Source organism: Pezoporus occidentalis, unplaced genomic scaffold (assembly GCF_034315485.1).
Source record: "Pezoporus occidentalis ecotype Australia unplaced genomic scaffold, CSIRO_AGI_Poc_V1 ctg9, whole genome shotgun sequence".
Classification (NCBI taxonomy): Eukaryota; Metazoa; Chordata; class Aves; order Psittaciformes; family Psittacidae; genus Pezoporus; species Pezoporus occidentalis.
The window spans coordinates 7,536,896-7,557,803 of NW_026916262.1; the positions used below are offsets into that span (position 1 = coordinate 7,536,896).

The following is a 20,908-nucleotide window of genomic DNA, read 5'->3' on the forward strand; positions in this document are numbered from 1 at the left end:
GAGCTACAGCCTCCCTTCCATTGCTGTGTAACTGACCCATTCAAGCAGGAGAAATATGAAGAGTTCCATGGCGTTTAGCATGACAGCAAGCATATATACAAACATTTTGTATACTTAAACTTTCTGCAAACTTGGACCATGCCTCTTTAGTGAGAGGATAAAACTGATACGGTTCTCTAAAATTATAGAGAGAGATCTATGGGCAACATAATTCTCAGCTATCCTGTTAAAGGGCTATCTTAAACAATCTGTTAAAGAAAGGATATTATTTTCTCTTAGCAGGTGTTTTTCTTTCTTTAGCAAAGTAATTTGCAAAAATCTTTAGCAAAGGGCAGCATTATTATTTCTTCCTTTAAAGGATGGAACATAACAAAAGAGTTTCCAATTGGCAAATGGAAACAGATATTCTGGTTCTTCCTCTTGGCAAGGTGAAAGCAGAGCCCTGGGGATTTCCCTGTGGCAAGAGAGTGAAAACAAACACACAAAAATTTGCTTCCTATCAGGGCAACAAACCCAAATACAATTGTTTCTGGCATACGACCCTCAGCACAGCTAATTTCGTAACTTAGCAGAAAAATACAGTATTTCCCAGCCAGGAACATTCAGGCCAATTCTTTCTTATGGCAGCTGCAATTACACTAAAAATAAAACTTATACCTCTTACCCATTCTTTATAAGAACAAAATGGATCTGAGATATTTAGAGAATTGAAATTTATTTTTACTTTGTTGTTTTTTAAAAAAAAAATATTGTAGTATTCTTTGTTTTTTTCTGATTTTTTTAATTAATCTGATGTCATTGTTTACTTAAAATATGTTGCTTTTTTAATAAAGACAATCTGAAAAAAAAAGCCCAAAACCCACAAAAAAACCTAACCACTAACTAAACAAAGAACAAAAATGAATGGTAAATACCTCAACTAAAATCTCTTCCCTTCTTGTAGTCTTTGGATTTCACTATTTCTGATGTTCCCTTTTCACTAACTGTCCAGGTATCACTACTTCTTTCAGACCTTGTAGGATCTGAATTTCAGTACCAAAAGGAAGGAAAGGACAAACTGAAATAGATAAATAAAAACATTTAGGTATTCTTTCGAGGAGAAGAGAGAAGGAGAGAAGAGGACAGGGGAAGGAAGGGGAGGGGAGGGAAGGAGGGAGAGAGGGGGAGAAGGGAAGGATAGTAAAGGAGAGAGGAGAAAGGAGATGGGAAAATAGGAAAGAAAACAGGAAAGGAAAAAAGGAAAGGAAAAACAAGACAGAATGAAAGAGAAGATTCAAACCTTTATATAGAGCACATTTAATAAGCCATTACTGAGAAATCTTAGCAAGTTATACAAAACAAGACAAGGTATCTCCTTCTTCCTAAGAACAATTATAAATTAAGGGCAATTCATCCAAAATGGAGGACCTCCACAAAAAAACCCAAACCCCAAAGCAACCAAAAGTAGAGGAGATCTACGCTTACAATTCAATTTCTGTGGCAATCTAAGTAATAAAACAGTGAGGATTGTTTCTGCTTTTATGATCTAGCAGATTAAATTTATTCACCAGAAAAAGCTGAAGGAAGGAAACCTCTCCTAGATTTTTCTGACTACGGTTTTCCATAGTTATTGTTGAAGGCCAGTTAAGAGGTTTCAGGACCTTTGTCCTTGGCTTAGTATGGAGGACGAGGTCATGTATGACCTTTCCCTTTCTCCCTATAACTCTGAAACACTTGCTTTGTGGTATGGATTATATGAGGTCAGAATTCTTCTTCATGGTTTGTGGCTGCTCAACTTAAAAGGCATCTACAAAGTGAGACACCAGCTTCTAAAGTATGATCTTGTGCCTGCAAGAATTGTTGGATGTAAAACCAGGGGGAAAATAGATTATTTTTATAATACAAACTAAATCCAGAGCAAAACTTTCAGTCAGTTGACCTGTTGACAAAAAATAGACCTATGTCCTTTCTAGTGAAGAACGGATATTGCAAAACTGAAAGACAATAATACTTGCCTGAATACTGAAGTAGCTGAGGGAAGCACAGGCTAGATTGTGGTTTGATCACCATTTGACAGCCTAAAACAGGTGTGTTTGTTTTACTAACAGGATTTTAGCTCTTCGAGTTCAAATTGCCTTCGCAAAGCTGCAGGCCACAGTTTTTTCTTGAGAGGAGAAGCAAAATGTGTAATACATAGCATCATGTTTGCGAAAATGTAGAAATGTTATCATTTAACATGTAAAATATTTGTAACCTTCTTATTACATATTCCTTGCCATAGGTTAGGTCTTCAGCTAGTTTATTCTGAACATTTTGTTTCACTGAATGGGACTGTGCCAGCTGTGTAAAATATTCCCTGACAAATAAAAATGAAACCATGGTAATTCAAGATCAGCTTAACACGCAAGAGGAAAATCTGTATCTTTATAGAACAATGAAATACCAGTTCTGTTCTTAGTCCTGTGAAGATTAGTGTAGTTAATACTACAGAAATGAACTGAGGCCAGTTGAGTTGCTACAAAGCCTGAGAGTTAAGAAGTTCTTTTCAAGATCAAGGCAATAGCTTTTTCTTCAGGATTTAAGTTGGCATTCCCAGCACATTTGTTTTCCAGCCATAGAACTTAGAGGAACATGTCAGTGTGACAGATATTTCCTCTTGAAATATAGGAACACCCTACCTGGTTAGAAAAATAGTCTATCTAACCAATTAGTATATTTTCAAGAGCAGCAAACCAAAATGCTGCTTAAGGAGAGCATGCAAGCCTGGCTGCTGTACTTTGTCCTCTCCTCCTAAAACCATGTGATGTCATAGGGTACATGTCTGCAAGGTCCTTTCAGTGTTGTTTTAGGGGCTGTTGTCTCTGAATTTGTCTAACTCCCTTTTGAACATGCTCATACTGTTTGCCTCCCTAGCCCTCTGTGGCAGCAGGCTCCAGAGTTTCACTGCCCACGGCATAAAGACGCACTTTCCTAATTGGTTGTAAACTGATCTCCAACTAGTTTCATTGAATCCTCTCTAGTCCTGGTAATGCACTGGGCACCATTCTGCGATTATCTGACTGCAGCTAACAGAAGCAACAGACAGATGCAGCAGTTGTGTCACAGAGGCGAATGGGTACAGCAGTTAACACAGAAGGGCACAAGGAGGTCACTTTGTCCCCAGTCCTAGTAGTGTACGTACGCTCCCTATGATGTGGTTACAACACACTACAGAGCTTGTTCTATGGTAGCTGTTGAAACTGCTATGTAAGCTGTGCTAGAGGCTTCCACCCAGACAGACATTCTGAGAGCAGATGTAGCTCTGCAGGTCCCAGGTTGCAGGGAGTGCATGGTGCTTCTCTGTGAAGCTGGTGTTGACAGTCATCCCTTCTGCAGGAGGTGTATTGTTGTTGATGAGCTATATTGCCAGGTCAGAGAGTTAAAAGAAGAAGTAAGCATGCTATGTAGCATTCATAAAGGTGAGCAAGAGATAGATAGGATACTCTCAGAGACCCTATAGGTTTAACCCCCCACTATGGTAGAGATGCAGGTGGGGTCTGTGCCATGTCAGTCAGTAAATCAAAAATCTGTAGGAGATGAAGGCTGGAAACTGGACACTCTCCGTAGTAGGAGAAAGGCTCCTGCTCCTCCTGAAGACTTGCAATTGAAGAACACGTTTAGTGCCTTCCAAGTTGAGGCGAAGCCAAAGAAGTGCCTGCTGGATATGACTGTAAGGTATCTTCTTGCACTCTTCCTAGGAAACTGACACACTTGAATACCTCTCTGAAGTGTTTGTAGATCAATGCATGTAGTATGGGAAACAAAGAGGATGAATTAGAGATCAACATGCAGTTGCTGGGCTTTGATCTCATTGCAATTACATGGACATGGTGGGAGAGGTTGCATGACTGGCATGTGGTCATGAATAGATACAAGCTTTTTAGGAACGACAGGCCAGGAAGGCGAGGTGGAAAAGCTGGCCTTCATGTGGAGAGAATACCTGGAATACCTGGAGTTCTGTCTTTGGGTGGATGACGTGAGTAAGTCAAGAGCTTATGGGTCAGGATTAAAGGGCAGACCAGCAAGGGTGACACTATTATGAATGTTTGCTAGCGACCACCTCATCAGGAGGATGAAGTAGATTAGGCCTTTTACAGACAGGTGAAAGCAGCCTTACCCCCGGCTTCTGTCTTGCAAAGTTGTTTCAGGCTCTCAGTTTCCTCCTACTTCATTTACCCACCCTCACCTCATTCTAGTAGCTTAAGTGTATTCCATTCCCTCTTAGGCTGTATTTTCCTCTTCCTCACCACTGCCATTCCCAACTATCAATTTTCCCTTATTCTTTTAGCAACTCGGTGTCAGAAACGTGTAAGAACCCTATTATATGGAAGAGTTTTCAGGGAGGAACTTAGAATAACTTTAGCAAGCACAGGATGTTAAAACAGGGCTGAATGAAGTTGGGCTGTTGGTGAGTAGCATATTTTGTGGCTCAGCTGCTGTGTTGTGATATGGCATGCTCCAGTCCAGGCTCTGGTAATGAAATGGTAATAAAATTTAATGCTATTCATTTGAAAAGGCTGTCTTGATGGAGGGTACACAGCAGAACAGAGTACATCCCAAACACTGGAGAAGGTGAACAATTTATTGGCAATTGTGTCAAGGAGAACACAGACCTGCCGTATTTATGTGACTGCAGGGGGCAACCCTGACTCTGAATAACGACGTAAAAGTGCTGTTGGTTTCACTGGGAATTTTGCCTCTGCAAAAACTAAATGGTGAGGATTAAAAATTTGCAGTAGAATAGTGGTATCAGAACAAGGATAAACCTGAAGTTATTAGGAATTACTTTTCTGAATATAGTCTCATGCACCATTTAAATATGGTTTCAAATGGTTCCTTATCTTGCGTAAGTAATGTTTAAGAGTGGCTTATCTTCATTGTGTCTTACATAAACATTTTCCTTCATTTAGCACAATATTTTGTACACTTTACCAGGAAGTAAAGCAGCCATGTCTGCTCCACTATAAGCGTAATCTATTTGAACATAACTCGGTTTATGTTTAGATTGTTAGGAAAACTGGAGTAATATCTATGACTTATGTCTCCCCAGATTCAGAAACAGTATATTCTTCATTCATATTAAAATCATAGGGTCACACCTCAGAGAATAATTCCATCAAGTCACAGAACCACTTATAACTTGCTGGTATTCATAAATATCAGTGGAATTTGAACAAATTTGCCCAGAAATTCCTCAAATGGTATTTCAGGGATGGAGAAATGGTTGCAGCTTAATCAGTTCTGCAGGCCAAATTCTGCACACACCTGGGCTCTTTGTATTTGTTCATTAAATTCCCCAGCTCCATGTGGATAACCCCCTCATACCCTCTCTTTTAAGGATTCACTTTATATTTTTCACACTCTTTACAATCTGTCATTCACTTGTCCTCCATTTTACTTGTCAACTCAGTGTTGCATTAATCTCATTTGGTATCCCCCACCTACTTATTTTTCCTCTTTTTCCACTGGGCTTCTTTACCCTTTCTCTTGAAAAAAATCTGAGTGCTTGCAATGTCTCTTTTCCTCTGTCCCAGATCTCGAATTGTTCTCTTTATGATTCTATGTTAATCCTTCTTTGCATAGCTTCACAGCCCCAGACTTCCTCTGCCCCATAATAACCCTTTGTGTATAATTTTTGGGGAATAAATAATTTAGGATGTCCATATCCTTGTAAATGTACTTAGTCAAATTAGAAGGCATAAGAGAAAGTTATCATTATTTCACTTATGAGTGCCATCAGTTGTTAAGAGTTCTGAACTGTTGCAGAGATGTTTAAGGTGCCTTGCAAGTGGCTTGTTTTTTCCTATTCCAGCTTCTTGTTGGTGTTTGGTTTTTGGGGGTTTTTGTTTTGTTTTGTTTTGTTTATTTGTTTGTTTGCTTGTTTGTTTTGTTTTGTTTTTAAGGATTTTCGGTTAGAATACATAGAATATTTTTGAATGAAGGAGATGCACTGTTCAAAAATAATTCTTGTATATGCACAGGTACAGGTGGACAGGCAAGACAAAAATGCCACTCAGTTTTATACATGAATCACAGGACTGGAAAAAATGGCAGAGAAATATATAGGGATGTGTTACATGGCCATTCCTTAAGTCCAGCAGTAAGTTATTTTTCATAGAATCATAGAATCGTTGGGGTTGGAAAGGACCTTAAGATCATCTAGTTCCAACCCCCCTGCTGTGGGCAGGGACACCTAACGCTAAATCAAATCACCCAAGGCCTTGTCCAACCTGGCCTTGAACACTGCCAGGGATGGAGCATTCACAACCTCCCTGGGCAACTTATTCCAGTGTCTCACCACCCTCACAGGAAAGAATTTCCTTCTTATATCCAACCTAAACTTCCCCTGTTTAAGTTTTAACCCGTTACCCCTTGTCCTGTCACTACAGTCTCTAATGAAGAGTCCCTCCCCAGCATCCCTATGGGTCCCCTGTAGGCCCCCCATCTTTTCAAGTAATGGAGACATTCACTTGGAAAATTCTTTTTAAGTAGAGTACATCCAGCAAAACAGTGTAAGCGTATATATGAAGACTGCACATAACTGCAAAGTACAAGATTGACTGTCCAGTTCAAAAAAACCCACACTTGCCTCACTTCCTTTTTAATAGCGAGCACGAAAGATGAAATTTAAAGACCAAATACTTCCTTCAGTAGCAGTGGCAGTATTCTACCAGTCCCACAGGGACTATAAATTTTTATCCAAGTCAAGGACATATTTATCTCAGTAATATACTTTTGATGAAATATACATAAAAAGAAAAAACAAAGAAAGACAAACTATAGCTTCTGTTGCATCATCTTTACTGGAAGTAGCTGTGGTTCATAGGGTTTGGTTTGCTGACTGGTTTTATATATTTTAATTTGAAAATTTCTCAAAACTTATTATGCATTCTTAATAAATTAGCCTCACCACCCCCATTCAAATGTTACATTCTAGCTACAGAAGAGTTCAGTGATGCAAAATTTGAACCCTTGTACAACTGAATTCAGTGAGATTCTTTTAAGGAGTCCAAGGTCTCACCAAAAGAAATTATTTTGCCATCAGCAGCTGTAACATGCTGATGGGGCCAAGGACTCCTGTCACTACTGAAAAAAATTAGTGGCAATAGTCAGCCATTGCTAGACACTTACACTGACTACAGCAGACTACATTCTCCAGGGGTGGATTCAGCATGTTTTCAAGAATCTGTTTTTGTTTTGTTGTTCTAAGTTATTAATTTAATGTCATTTTAAGAAAATCAGCTTAAATGGAATTAGTCTGAATTTCAAAAATGGTTAACATAACCTGTCATGTTATCAAGGGACACCAATAGAAACTATGGATATAGCAGAAAAAAAAGGAAGATGTGAGATTATCATTTCTACAGATGAAGCCACACAGTGCACAGTCATGTAGAAGTCAATCAGTTTTGTATGTTTTTCAGTTACAATTTCTAGAACACATTTTTGCCTACTGATTCATGGAAAACTAAGGACATGACAAATAAGTGAAGCAATGAAACATTCTTTCTACTGAAACAGGATGAAATAGCTGAAGTTTTGAATTTCAGAAGCACTTGTAACCATTCCTTTTCTTGTCCTTCCTGCTAGCATGTGTGCACGCCTGTCAGGTGAATCACACCAGTGCATGGGTCTGGCTATATCATTCTTTTCCTTGCATTCCTTTTCAACTGGATTTAATTCCCTTGTCTTATTAACTTCACAGCTTAAAATACTTGTGGAACTGAGAGAACAGAGAAGAGTGGCCAAACGGAGGGAATGTTTACAGTAAATGCTGCTGTCAATAGGAATTTGCAGTAGGCCATTGTCAGCACAGCCCTGGCTGTAGCTTCCTGGGCACTGATTGTTGTTACCACTTCTCAGGAATAGTATTCTGGAATCTCACCACCCAGGTAAACTTGTCATAAAATTCCTCAAGTTCCTTCAATAATTTATAAGTGCCTCCTAGGGTTTAAATTCTGTACCTCTGATGAATACATCAGAGACATGTAACAACTGAAGTCCATTGCTGGATTTGTACAGGCATTGCAAAACCTTGAACTATTTTGCTCTCTACATGCATACACATATCAATTTGCCTTGATTTTATTTTATACATGCCATATGAATAGCTTTGAATGGCTTCTTCTAAGGATTGTCTTCATTCTCCCCTTTCCAGTTATGAAGGGTCAAGTTCTGCTCTTTGTGCCAGATGCTTTGTTACACCTGAGGCTATTCATCTTCCTTCGTGTCAAATGGGTGGCTTCTCTGACCAGCTGTAAACAATTAGTCCAACTATTTGACCAGAATTTAACAAAGCTGGAGACTGAATTAAGTTCTTCAGCTTTTCTAAGGAAGCAGTAGGGCTGTTTTGGGAGAGCACTATTTAATATAATTTAGTATGTATTTTGATAAAACCAAACATCATTCTTTTCAATGGATGTATACAGAGGTTGCTTGGAATACTTACAGTCCCAGCTTTGTCGTAAGTAGTAAGTTTGAGCACACTTTATGAGTAGCTAGTGGACAATGCAGAACACAAAGGGATTATCATTGCACTTGCCTCAGCATATTCCACTAGAAAAATGATTTTATTATTTTCATATGACTCCTGACATCAAAATGCAGGTAATATTCTGAATAAACCTTTGGCAAACATTATTCTTAATCTCTCATATGACTTTTAAAATATTTTATTTCTACAAATGTAAATTCTAATGCATTGACAGTCACACTTTTCCTGTTCTGTTAGAAATTTCTTAGATTCACGTTGCAGACTAGCTTCCTGTGCTTTACAGAGTGTTTGCTTCTGTCATGCATTACTGATTTGATACACAATGCCACTCATTTCAGTCTATACAGGCCGCCATGTCCCAAGTTATTTTCATAGTACATTAAGTGCAAGTAACATAGCTAACTTTTAAGTTGAATGGAGTTATAACCAGGAAAATACAAAATGTGGTATCCCTGTAGCTACTTAATTTGGCTGCTATTTATGCTCAGTGTACCAAGTCCACAAATGTACAACAGAATCATTAGCCCATATATTAAGTATTTTTTTTAACACATATATTGTTTTCCTGTTTATTTTATTACTGGAGCCATTACCAATTACAATTCATCATTCAGATGATCCCAGCAACAGGTGGCATCGTCAGTCCATGTCCTAGTCAACTCATTCACAGAGAGTGGTAGAAATGTTCCTGATGCTGGGTGAAAATATTAACTACTGCATAACATATTTAAAAATAGATACTAAGAAATGAGTTATTAATTTAAAACATTCAGCCAGACTTATGCAACATAAGGAAAGTGAGGTTTAAATAGTTTACGTGAAAATTCTTGTAAAAGCAAATGCATTCAGAAGCCACTTTACATGAAAATCTCACCAAATCAGTGTCAAAATTCAAATGTCTATTTTTAATGTTTTTCTTCCAGTCACACAATTGTGCTGTCCCTAGAGTAAACAGAAAAACACATTTACCTGACGTGAGTTATCCCACTGGAATAATTTGTGCAAATAAAGCTTAGCACATGTCAAGTACTGTAGGCTTAGGTCAAAAGCATGGAAAATTTCCAGCATCAGAAACAAAAGGACATGTTCACGGAATAAAAAGTGGGAAATGTTTTATCGTTATAAGCAAACAGACACACCTAATTTTTAGACTCAGATCGCCATCTTTTTTTAGACTGTGCCCAAGCCTCAGGAGAGATTTACCTTGTAAAGTTCCCTGCAATTGTGCTTGCTCAATTGCCTAAATTCAAGGCCTGTCAGGAATACACAGGTTCTGACTGGTTCATGTGCCAAGGTCCCCATTCCACAGAATGAAACACAGGATGCAGGCAATAAGGGGGAATGGGATGATAAATACTCTAGTTGTTGTCCCATTGTAATTTGGAGATTTAAGGAAGGAGCAAACAAATACGGCTGGGGGAGGCATTCCAGGGTTTTGTGGTGTAATTTTTTATTGACTTTCTGTGGTCATCTGTAACAATGCTTTATGATTGCTTTTGCCTTTGAAAGAATTAGGATTGAGACAATGAAGACCTTGGATTTTAGAAGGAGTGAGTCAGAAGAAATAAATGATCAGATACCATAACAATGAATAGAGTGAAAAATGAATGTTTCCATTTTTTGTCTTAGAAAAAGTTCGAACTGCATCAAGTATTCCATATTCCTGAAGCTGAAATGAAAAATGAGAAAGAAACGTCTATGGAAAATGTGAAAACAGAGCTTGCAGGTGAACATTTCATGGCCTTGAGCAGATTTTCATACATACAAAGTAAATGTCCATATTTAAGCTACAGTCTGGAAGTTACACTGGTTTGATTAGTTTGTGCATTATCTTCCCAACCGCATCTGATCTTTTCTATCTTTTTCCTAAAACATGGGAGGAGTAATATGCATTTGCAAAGCAGAACTACAATAGGAAGTAAAACTGCTACCATAAATGAAGGTGGTGTATACCAAATAAATTGATTAACATCAACCCACTTATTCCAAGCAAACACCAGTGCGTGAACAGTGCATAGCAGCAGAGCTAAATATCCCATCTTGCTCTGAAAAGAGAGAGAAAATAGTAAGCTTTTTTTCCAACTTGGCAAAAAAAGTACTTTGTTAAGCAAACATGGAAATCAGGAGAGGCCTCAACCAACACACCTAAGTCAAAGAAAAGAGACTATTGGCTTTAAACTAAAATTTAAGAACTGTAATTCAATAATCCAGCTATACCCCTCTATGCCACTGTAAGAGAAAACAGATGAGGCACATTTTTCATGCACTGCTATTACACTTTGCTAATACACAGAAGAGATTACAGATTACAGGCTGTTCCTGAAAAAGGGTCAGTTCTCAATATCTCAATTTGTAGATGTCAACTGTATCCCAAATTACTTTATTTTTTTTATAAATTATTGTGAGTTCAAAAGCAGATTTATAAATGGTTATCCATTATTTGCAAAGAAAAACTTTTAAGGTCAATTAATATCAGAAGTTCTAGTAAGTCCAATACTGTGACAAAAGCCATTGCACAACTACAGGAAACTGAAGTCTTTCATTCCGTTATAGTGAAAAATTTGGCTTAGGATGTCTACTAAATACAGGAGTAAAGGATTTTTTATGCTAGAGTTACTAGTAATTTTGAGATTCTTGCTGCCTAAGAATCTTGATATTGTTGGAAAAATGGAGTTACCCACCAGTGAAGACAAACACTGCCTTTCCAACTGCTAAAACTACAGAATCAGATTTTCGAGCATAAGTTTCTTTGTTTATAAAACAAATCTAATATAGTAGTGTTACTCTTCTGTGTTTCTTCACCATGTTAATTTAGTTCTGAAAGCAGTCATTCATTCAGAGGCTGTCTCCTAGACCTGTCCATATATATTCTCTGTGGAGCTGAAAACTTTTCTTACAAATTATGTACTCCACAGAGTGGGTAGAATCTCAGATCAGTAATTGCTGGAAGATGCATATTTCAGAGCTACTTTTCAAATTCAGATCAAATTTTCTAATGTCAGGTACTTATTAAGTCATTGAATTTTAAGATTTTGGTGTTCAGGGACTTAATTCAACACTTGCTTAACTTTAGTGTGATCATACTGATGCCAGCAGAACCACCCCTTATTATTACTGTTTATGATACAGGATAACTAAGAGCAAATGAGATGCTTAGGTGAACAAAACAAGCACATCTGTAGTGAACTAAGGACTGGCTGCATTTGATTATGTATCTGTTCTAAGATGTCTCCTTTTCAGGATATTTTTTTGGTGGGGGTTATGAAGCTAATGGAAAATCTTTGCATATATTATTGGGCAGAAGTCTTCCTCTGGACTTTCCAGTCATCTGGTACTGCTCAGACAGTAAAGAATTGCCAAGGTAGCTCCAAGGGAGCAACAAGCATTTCTCCTTATGCACTGTGGTATGTAGGAACAGCATTGGCTGGTTCAATACCACCTACTTCCAATTCAGCAGGACACAGGGCATTCCTGAAACATAAGATACCTAGAAGGTGACTTAAGTGCCTTCAGCACCAGAGCTCTTTGACCTAAGAATACGTCCTGAAGGAACAACTGCTGCTCATCACAAAGGCAGAGGAGCGAAGAAGTGGTTTGGAGTTGTCTTTCTTTCCATTTTACTCCCTGAACCTGACAGTTTTTTCTCCTGACAAAGTAACAGATGAAATAAACATTTCTTGCAAAGCAACTGACAGAGTACGAAACAAACTCTTAGGTTGGTTTTTCTAACTTCTCTGTGTTTGATATTTCTAACTCCTAATGATCTTAGCTGATAACATGCAGTCCTACAAGTGAGGACTAATGACATGCAATAATGACATTTATGCATACCTGAATGTAGTAGAATTCTCTCCAGGTCAAAGAGTGACTAACAGATGGAATTGATGTTATTGCCAACAAGGCCAGCAAAGCAAGTCCCAAAATTCCTAAAGACACATAAATCTCCATTCTCCAAACATCATGTTCAATCCAGGCATTTTCTTTTTTTTGTTTTACCTGCCAAACAAACACCATATTTAACATGAAAGACAGGCATACTCTGCCATTTGCATGAAATACACCTATTTTCACCATAATATTAAGGAAATAAGCCAAGAAACACAGGTTTTTTTTTGCTTGAATGTTTCTGAATGTAACCACTATTTATGTCCAATGACAAAGTCTCAACTGCAGTTATGTGCAAAGCAAAGTTGGATTTTAAATTAGAAGAATTTAGACTTCATCAGTGTCTTGTTCTAGGAGAGACTGGTTCTGAGGCCTGTTAGCCTGCCTTCACAGCGGGAGAAATCTTACTCTTTGACCAAAAAATTCTGTCTATGGCTAAATATCATATCTGAGAGCTTATAACAACAGGAAATATATTAAAGCACTATTTTAGGGAGCTAATTCAGCAGGCATTCTTAATGATGGTATCCTGCCAAGATAGTTGTTTAGCTCTATTTGTTTAAAAACAGCTTAACAACTTGGTACATTCAACTTCACTGAATACAACAGCTGGTATGGATGAAAAGGTTGTGATTTTAATAAACTGATGTCAAAACTTCTCTTATTTATGACTACTTACAACAGCCCTTTGATGCTGCTAGTGCTCACCATGGTGTAATATGCCTCAAATATGATAATTTCTTCATCTTGAAGACTGGAATCTCAATGAAATTTCTGGTAACCCATTCAAATCAGATTACCAGTAAGGCTGATTTCAGTTTTCAACGGGTTCAACTGTTTACAGAATTTGTAACATCATGCTGTGCTTTTAAATAAAACTCTAGATTAGGCTTCGGGGTAATAAAATGTACATTTGCAGTCTATACCTCATATTTGAATAGTCCTTGCACTCAACGTAATATGCAAGTATTAGGAACTCTCTAGTCACAGAAGATCTTGGAGAGCTTTGCAAGCCAATTATTGTCCATGACTCAGAAGCATGATTGAAATTCTATCTTTTAACAAGTTAGTGTGCATTATCCCAATTGTGGAGACATCAGTGTTCACAAATTTAGTTTGTAGCAAATACGGATTATTGTGATTTAGCTCAGCCCTCCTTCATTGTTAGCTAATTCATGTTAGAAAGGAGATGTCTAAAAATGGTACGTGCTTAGTTTTTGTAGATAGATTCCACCTGGGCAGAGAAGGTTAATCCACATTAATAGTGTGCCAAAGACTTATATGTTCCTGTGAGGCAGGTATAATTATGTGCATTTTGCAGAGATATAAAATCCCAAATGAAGAAAATGACTTATTTAATACACACTGGCACAGCTGTGTTGACTCTTGACTCTCTATTACATGCTTTAACAACTAGGTCCTGCTCCATCCCTTAACAGTGCTCTGTAGGGATCTGCTTCAAAATCAAAGGAAGGCAGTCTTTTCCCCCCATCCAGATTTGCTTGAATGATCAAAACCAAGGATTTTCTGAATAATTCTGTTTGCATACCCATCATACCTGCTGGAATGCCCAGTTCAGCAGCTTATATCTGTATGATCTTCTCATTGGATAGCATAGGCTATAGCAGGCATGCATTGTAGCGAAGAAGAAACTGAGAAGTCCAAATTGCTTTCTTGATAACATCCATCTATCCAGCCACTGAGGAAACCTTTTATACTTGGTGCCAAAGTACAACTGGAAACCAGCAGCTAATATTCCTGGTAAATATACTAGTGCTAAAAGGGTAATTGAAACCACTGGTAAAACTTTGTTTATGACAAGGATCGGAATTTTATAGAAAACGTTTTCCTTTTTGGTTATAAAAGGATATATGACATCTCTCATAGAAGTGTAAATAAATGTTAATAATGAGAGCACGAATGCTATCTTCATTGGTAAGTGCCACTTGGGGAACAGATCCTGCTTGCAGTGTCGTTCTGAAGAGTGTTCAAACTCACTAAAATGGTGTGCTCGATGTAAATTAAAAAGTGCAGCTGCTTCTGATGGGTTGGTGACTTGCATATCCACATTCTGGGAAGGACAGAAAGGAAATACCAAGTGAGTTCAAGAGAAGATTGAAACTTCACTAATGGCAGTATTTGCCGTTGTGGCTTTTACACTGTACTGCACTGAAACCATATACAAAACATACACACTATTATAAACAAGGTAGTTTGAAAACATAGCATTTTAAAACAGTAGTTAAGCCAGGCACTTTTAACATAGATTTCTCATTCTTCATTCATTATCTGTGATCATTTCAAAATAGATTTTAATTTTCAGGAAATTAACTACACCACAAGGGAAGATGGATTACATTATGTGAAGCATCATTACAGCTTCTTATGATATGAGCTACAGATTTCAAATGTCAAATTTCAGCTACAGACTTAATGATGTAGCCCAAATAATATGCAAAATAACAGCATCCAGTGTCAAGACATTAAAATATTTCATTCAGTCACTGCTATTTTAATGACATTTAATTGGGGAATACAGATGTAAATAGAAATATTTGGGGTCCAGCATATTAGGCAAGCTGCACATTGGTCAGCCCTAGCATCAAGTCCTATGGTCTTCTTCCTCTCCTTCACAAAGTCTTCTTAACTTTTATGAAACCTTGTGAAACGGAGTCACTTCAGGTTAAAAAGCTGATTTTTCTGCTGCCAAATAGGCATGCCTTGATTCTAGTCTCACAGATCTTGGCAGAATTATCACAGACTTCAGAAGGGGCTAAACTAGTACAAGATTTTGGAGTAATATTATGAACTGTATTACGGTGATAAAAGATGCATGGAAGATTAAAGATTCATGGAAGAGGTATATGACCGTTGTACATACAAAATGAAAACACGTGTATCAACAGCAGGACACTGCACTTGATGCATCAGAGAGCTGACCAGCAGTGGAGAACTGATAACATTAGGTAATAAACAGGTAAGTCCTTTAATATTCTTGTGCAATATAAAGTAAAACTGAACTAGTGATGCAATGGCTCAGCTTTAGAATGGCTAATGTAGCAGATGTCCAGACCTCCAGAAGCGAAATGGCACTGTCCGTTTTGGGAAAGACAAATAGTAGCTTGGAAGTTGTAAATTAGCATCCTGCTAAGATACAAGAGAACTTCCTATCTCAGCAACGTTATCTGTCTATGCTCAAGAATCAGATATCATACTGAAGCTGATCAAGGGGTCAATTCAAACAAGTTACTGCTTGTAGATAAGGTAAGGCTAGGTAGATGTGAATCTTGCGTTCATTTTTGGAGAAACACAGGTGTTTTGTTTTAACAGAAAGATAAAACATGTGCACTGCTATCTCATAAAAATCCCATTTGGAGATGAGGTAACCTCGACAGACAAAATCACATGAAAGATTGCAATATTCTGGGTGACATTGGAGCTGCTTTTTTTACAGAACTTCATCTGTTTTTGCAGCTTTTTAAACTTTTACCCAGGTTTTTATTTCTTTTTACTTTTTTATTTTTTATTTATTTACTTTTTTTTACAGAAACATTACCAAGTTGCCAAAGTTTCCCGTATTTCTTCTTGGCATGATGTTCTGACTTGCATTCTGATCAATGGCATGTTTATCACTTTCCTTCTTCTCCATTACAGAAATTCCCTGCAAAGCAAACACAGAATGTAAAACAGGTTTTGAAAAGCCCTGAACTTGAACTTTGGGGCCTATTTTCCCTTCAAATGTTTTCTTCCCTCTCCTCCACCCATATACTGGAGAAGGTGTGATAATCTAGGGAAAGTCCGAATTCTGAAAAGATAACAGAAAATCTTGCTTATTTTTTCAGAACAAAATCATCGATGAAATATTTAAGCTAAATGCCCATGTCACCAGTGGAATGAAGGCATTACCTCACACTGAAAGCTTTTAAATGATAGCAAATAAGTGTGAAACAGCTTATGGAAATAACATGTAAAATGTTATGAAGATGGATTTTTGGAAAGTTCATGAGACTTGCTGATCCAAGAAGCCCAGGCAAATGTGTTGTTCTTAATATTTTTTAGATTTTAGGATTGGTCTACCTGACAGTCACTCAGCGGCTTTAGAGATATATTCTTCCTTCAAGACTGCCAGGAAATTCCAGCTGGAGCTTTGCTCATGCTGTTTCAAGGTATACTGGCAGTACTCATCACCCACAAGTACCAGCAGAAACTCTAAGCTATTGAGGATTACAAGAAATCAGAAGCCAGGGAAAAAAAAAATGAGGGAGAATAGATAAATTGATGGATGTTTCTGAAAATCCATCCTAGGATAGCAGGAAAGACAATATCTTGAAGGCTGTAAAGTAACAACAAGAACTGCAAGGACCCTGCATCAGGATCACATGTGTGCATCCCATTGTTGCACACTGAAGGAGGAGAGGTGCTAGCACCACACCACTGGAAGCTCTGGGTGCCATACTACAGCCTGATTTTCTGTGGCTACCTTTAAAACAGTGATGAAGTAGCTCTTCCATGTACTTTCATACTGAGCAGCTGAATTACTAGAAAGGAAATGGTTTTGCTAACAACTCATTCTTTTATATTCATAAACCTTTTGGGAAATTGTATGGATAAATCAGACTTTGACAGTTGACCTTTTCTTACTGTGTCTGGTTCTTCAGTGGATAAGCCCTACAGCCTCGTACTGTCTACTATGAGGGTTTGCTTTCTGCCAGGCCACCAGACTCCTGAAGCCAAAGTATTCTTTTCCTAAGTATTTCACTTTGGATTTTTCCCTCCTGCTAGCAAGTTCTACCTTTGGGCATAACCTTTCAGCCAAGTGCTGCAGAGTAGGGTCAACAAGAGCTTCTGTCTGAAGGTCAGGCTGTTAACCCTTCCCTACACCAGCCAATGGATGTTTTGTGTATCCTGCACACAGAAAGCATGGGCTGAGGAAGGCACATTTCTATTTTTCCCTGCTATTCCTATGGCTAGTCCCAGCGATTTTATCACAAGTTTCAGGCTATCAGACATCTTCATAAAACTTCAGCTCATGCAGTCCCATGATTAGTTAAGAATTTCAACTTCTGTATGTTTCAATATGCTGTATTTCTACCTGTTACAATGGCAATGCCAACAGAACTCAATATAACTTACCTACCTGGAAAAAACGAGCAACAAATAGGGTGAGCTCCAGATCTACTTTTAAAAGAACTCATTATATGAAGGGCAGTCATATCTGCAGTCACTCTTTACTCTTTTTGGGGCCTACCCTCTGATTTTTGCAGTATAATGCTTTTTTGCAGTATAATGTTTTTTAATAAAAGGACATAAAGTTACAGACTGACTTTTTATTCTTTTAGATAATGAGACTGACTTCTTAAAATTGTTAAAACAGTGTGTGGCTTGGATCTTTTCTGCCGTTTCATTTTTAATTTGTTTTTTCTGTATTGATCTCCACTCAGCTTTCAACTGTTAATATCCCCAGTCTATGTGAGCTTACACGGTGATTCCAGTCACTTCAATAACTTTCCTCTTCTGATCACCACACTGTCTTGGGGGTCCAAAAGCATGTTTAGATTGTGAAGCTCTGTGTGGAAGAGCTTGACTCACTTGATTCTCACGTGCTATCGTTCCTAATTTAGAAAATTTAGAAATGAAGAACCCAGTAATGGTTTTCAAGCAAAGGTTTGTATTGATGAAGATGTACCATGATGAGAAACAAAATATGCATGAGCTGGAATGCCAGCTGCTGATCCTAAATGCTGATTTAATGGTTATTTTGGGAAACAATGTTTAATACCATGTTAAGTACAGCATTAATGGTGTATGCAGCAGAAAACAAAATGGAAAAAAAAGACGAAAGTGTATGAAAAAATGAATGCATTTTACCATCCACATTTCCATGGATGAGCATTCATCCATGGAAACATGGGCTACAGCCAAGCGACCGCATGCAAGGAAACATAGGTGCCAAATGACAACAGTCCCCTTGGCTTCTGATACCAGTTTTAACACAAAATTATTTCTTGAGTAGGCCCAGTAACAAAGCACAGTAATAGCCTTGGAGACTCTTAAATACAACTCATAATTCCACTATTCATTGTCCTATGAATTGTCAGAAAGGAGTCATCTACAGCATGTATCTTTTTGGAATACCTCTGAAGAAAGAAATTTAGGAGTCCTGTGGGAGACAAAAACTCGCCATTTATAGCCCTACCTAAGTCGTAACTGTTACGAAAGACAACAGTTGCAGTAATGTCCATTCACAGTGCACACCCCTTCTGCTCTGGGAGGCAGCTGATGATGGGGATGGAGGATATCCAGCTGCAGGAAGCCAATTTCCCAACACTGTGAGTACGCTACTGCACTTTGTACCAAGAAAACAGGCTCTTTATAAGGCTGAACCAACAAGTACTCATACTGTGCAGACATCACCCTAAGAAAATCTCATCCAAAGTCAATGAGAGGTTTTCCCTTGTAAAGAGTTTCAGGGCTGGCACCCTGAATGGGCAAAACAAATAGGCTATGATAATGTGGATGAGGTGTTGGCAAAGGGACGGGACAGGGCCCACATCTCTCCCCTTTGGCACTATTTGAACACGACAAGGTGGGAGCGTTAGCGATAGCTGCCTCGCTCCTGCAGTGCCCGCCGCACCGCGCAGGACGATATAAGCACTCAGCGCAGGAGAAAATAACTTACCCTTAACTTACTCTCCAGGAATTCTGCTGAGCTCTGTGGAAAACCTAATGGAAGGCCGGGGGGATGGGAGCAGGAGCGCGTCGCTCACAGGTCCTCCTCGGTCACAGTCGCCGGGGCAGGGCCGGGTGGGCTGCCAGCCCGACGCCCGGGGCTGAGAGCCGCTCCGCAGAGGAGCCCGAGCCCGACCCCGATCCCGCCAGAAGGACCCGTCCGGTCCCGTCCGGTCCCTACAGTCGCGGGTCGGGCGGGGCCCCGCTCCGGAACCCGGCCACGTGGGCGCGCTTGGACACCTCCCCAGAGGCTCCGCCAGCGGCCGCTCCCCCGTTTCCCCTTGCCCCGGGGCTCACGCACCTCGTCCCGCAGCCTTTTCTCCCTGCAGGATGCCCAACTGCCCCCGCTGGGGCCGGCGGCGGCGTCGGGCTTCGGCTCGGCTTGGCAGGGGGCCAGCCCCTGGCGACGGCGGTGCGGGCGCCGGTGTCCGGCCTCGGCGCGGCTCTGTCGGGGAAGGCGGGCTCAGGTCAGCGGCGGATTGCCTGCCGGGCTCTGAGGGGAGCGGAGCAGGGGCCTGGCCGCAGCCGGCACCTCCCCTCCCGGCCCCGCCTTCCGCGCCCATCCCGCTCCCCTCCTCGCAGCGAAGTGCGAGCCGGGGTTCCGTCCTGTGTCCCGAGCTGCGGCAGCGGTGGGCATATTGGGGCGTGGAGCGGCGGTGCCGGAGGGGAGACCCCGAGGTGCCCGGGCGGCCGCCCCAAGAAGATTCCAGCTGTAGGTCTGCTGGGGCCTCGGCTGGACAAAGGGCTCATTCACCTGCGCCTTCTCCGCCCCGCAGGAGGTGGGGAAGAAGGAGGAGGAGGTGAAGGAAGAAGAGACGAGGCACCGAGATGCTCTTGCCTCCCCGGGCGCCCCCTGTTCCCTGAGCTTCCCTCTCTCCAGCAGCCCCTCTCCCTTTGCCGGGCCGGAGGCACAGATTCTCGGGGTGTGCTGCAGCACCTCGGGGCACCGGCGCTGCCCTCGCCGCGCAGGCTCCAGCGAAAAGCGGCCCCTCGGGTGCCTGCCTGGGAAACCTTCTCCTCGCCTTCCGGTTCCTTTCCTGTTCCCTGCCGGTTCTTCCAAACTTGCCACTGTCCCAGCCTGACACAATACTGTACTAAATCCTGCTTCCAATACGAGCAGTCGGCACTTTATTATTCCCTTCCCCCCCTATACTCCCGCAATACCGTGATCTGGTGCCGTTTTTCTGTGCTGGCGATTCTGAAAAGGCAGCTGTCTCCTGAAAGTTCAGTCACACAATAAAATGAACTATCATTATATATCTTGTGGGAGCTCTGGTTTAGTGGCTATTTTGACGTTTGGTGGCTTACTGACACTGCAGAAAACACGGCCAGTCCATCTGAAATGGTTTTATTTCCTCACGCAGGGCTCATTGTGTTTTCCTCAGGTTGTCTTCACAGAAATGATGCCAAATTCCATCTCTTTGTATTTTAGGAATATATTTTTTCCTCCTTCTCAGTAGATGCTAAGTGGACGTAGACTTAAGCTGAATGCTACATCTGGCAGAGGAGAGGAGATTTACTTGAAAGGAATAAAAGTCACAACAATTCTCTCGTGTTAAAACAAACCCTTAACTTTTATTTATTTTTTAGTTACCTTCATTAACGTATTTGCCTGTGCTTTGCATTAAGGCTATTTCCCACGTGCTTTCCATTAGTGTCTTTATTTTTGCAAGGAATGCTGACTTCTGTATGCTCTCACTTTGTGAAAGTTGATTTTCTTTGCTTCTTTTTTGCACCTTCAGTTTGTTTTTTAACCCAGTTCCCAGCAGAGAGCATCAGCAG

General features: G+C 40.0%; 1 protein-coding gene across 2 annotated transcripts; it reads right to left on the minus strand.

Annotated features, from left to right (window-relative positions):
* Nucleotides 1-9,942: 9,942 nt before the first annotated feature.
* Nucleotides 9,943-19,829, minus strand: STEAP1 (STEAP family member 1). 2 transcript variants are annotated; one of them, XM_062604979.1, is made up of 5 exons: nucleotides 19,428-19,829; nucleotides 15,954-16,058; nucleotides 13,956-14,468; nucleotides 12,344-12,508; nucleotides 9,943-10,557 (listed from the first exon to the last, which is right to left on the minus strand). In XM_062604979.1, exons 2-5 carry the CDS (start codon nucleotides 16,044-16,046, stop codon nucleotides 10,300-10,302), a joined length of 1,029 nt encoding a protein of 342 aa, XP_062460963.1. In that variant the 5' UTR covers nucleotides 16,047-16,058; nucleotides 19,428-19,829; the 3' UTR covers nucleotides 9,943-10,299. The 2 variants fall into 2 exon arrangements, with proteins under 2 accessions (XP_062460963.1, XP_062460964.1); XM_062604980.1 differs by lacking the exon at nucleotides 19,428-19,829 and adding an exon at nucleotides 18,628-18,654.
* Nucleotides 19,830-20,908: the final 1,079 nt, after the last annotated feature.

Excerpts from the sequence above, each read along its gene's own strand:
- STEAP1 (XM_062604980.1), bottom strand. Across the intron at positions 12,509-13,955 it reads TGAACTGGGCATTCCAGCAG|GTAAAACAAAAAAAAGAAAA; the intron begins GTATGATGGGTA and ends TTTGTTTGGCAG. Across the intron at positions 10,558-12,343 it reads GAGAATTCTACTACATTCAG|AGCAAGATGGGATATTTAGC; the intron begins GTATGCATAAAT and ends CTCTCTTTTCAG.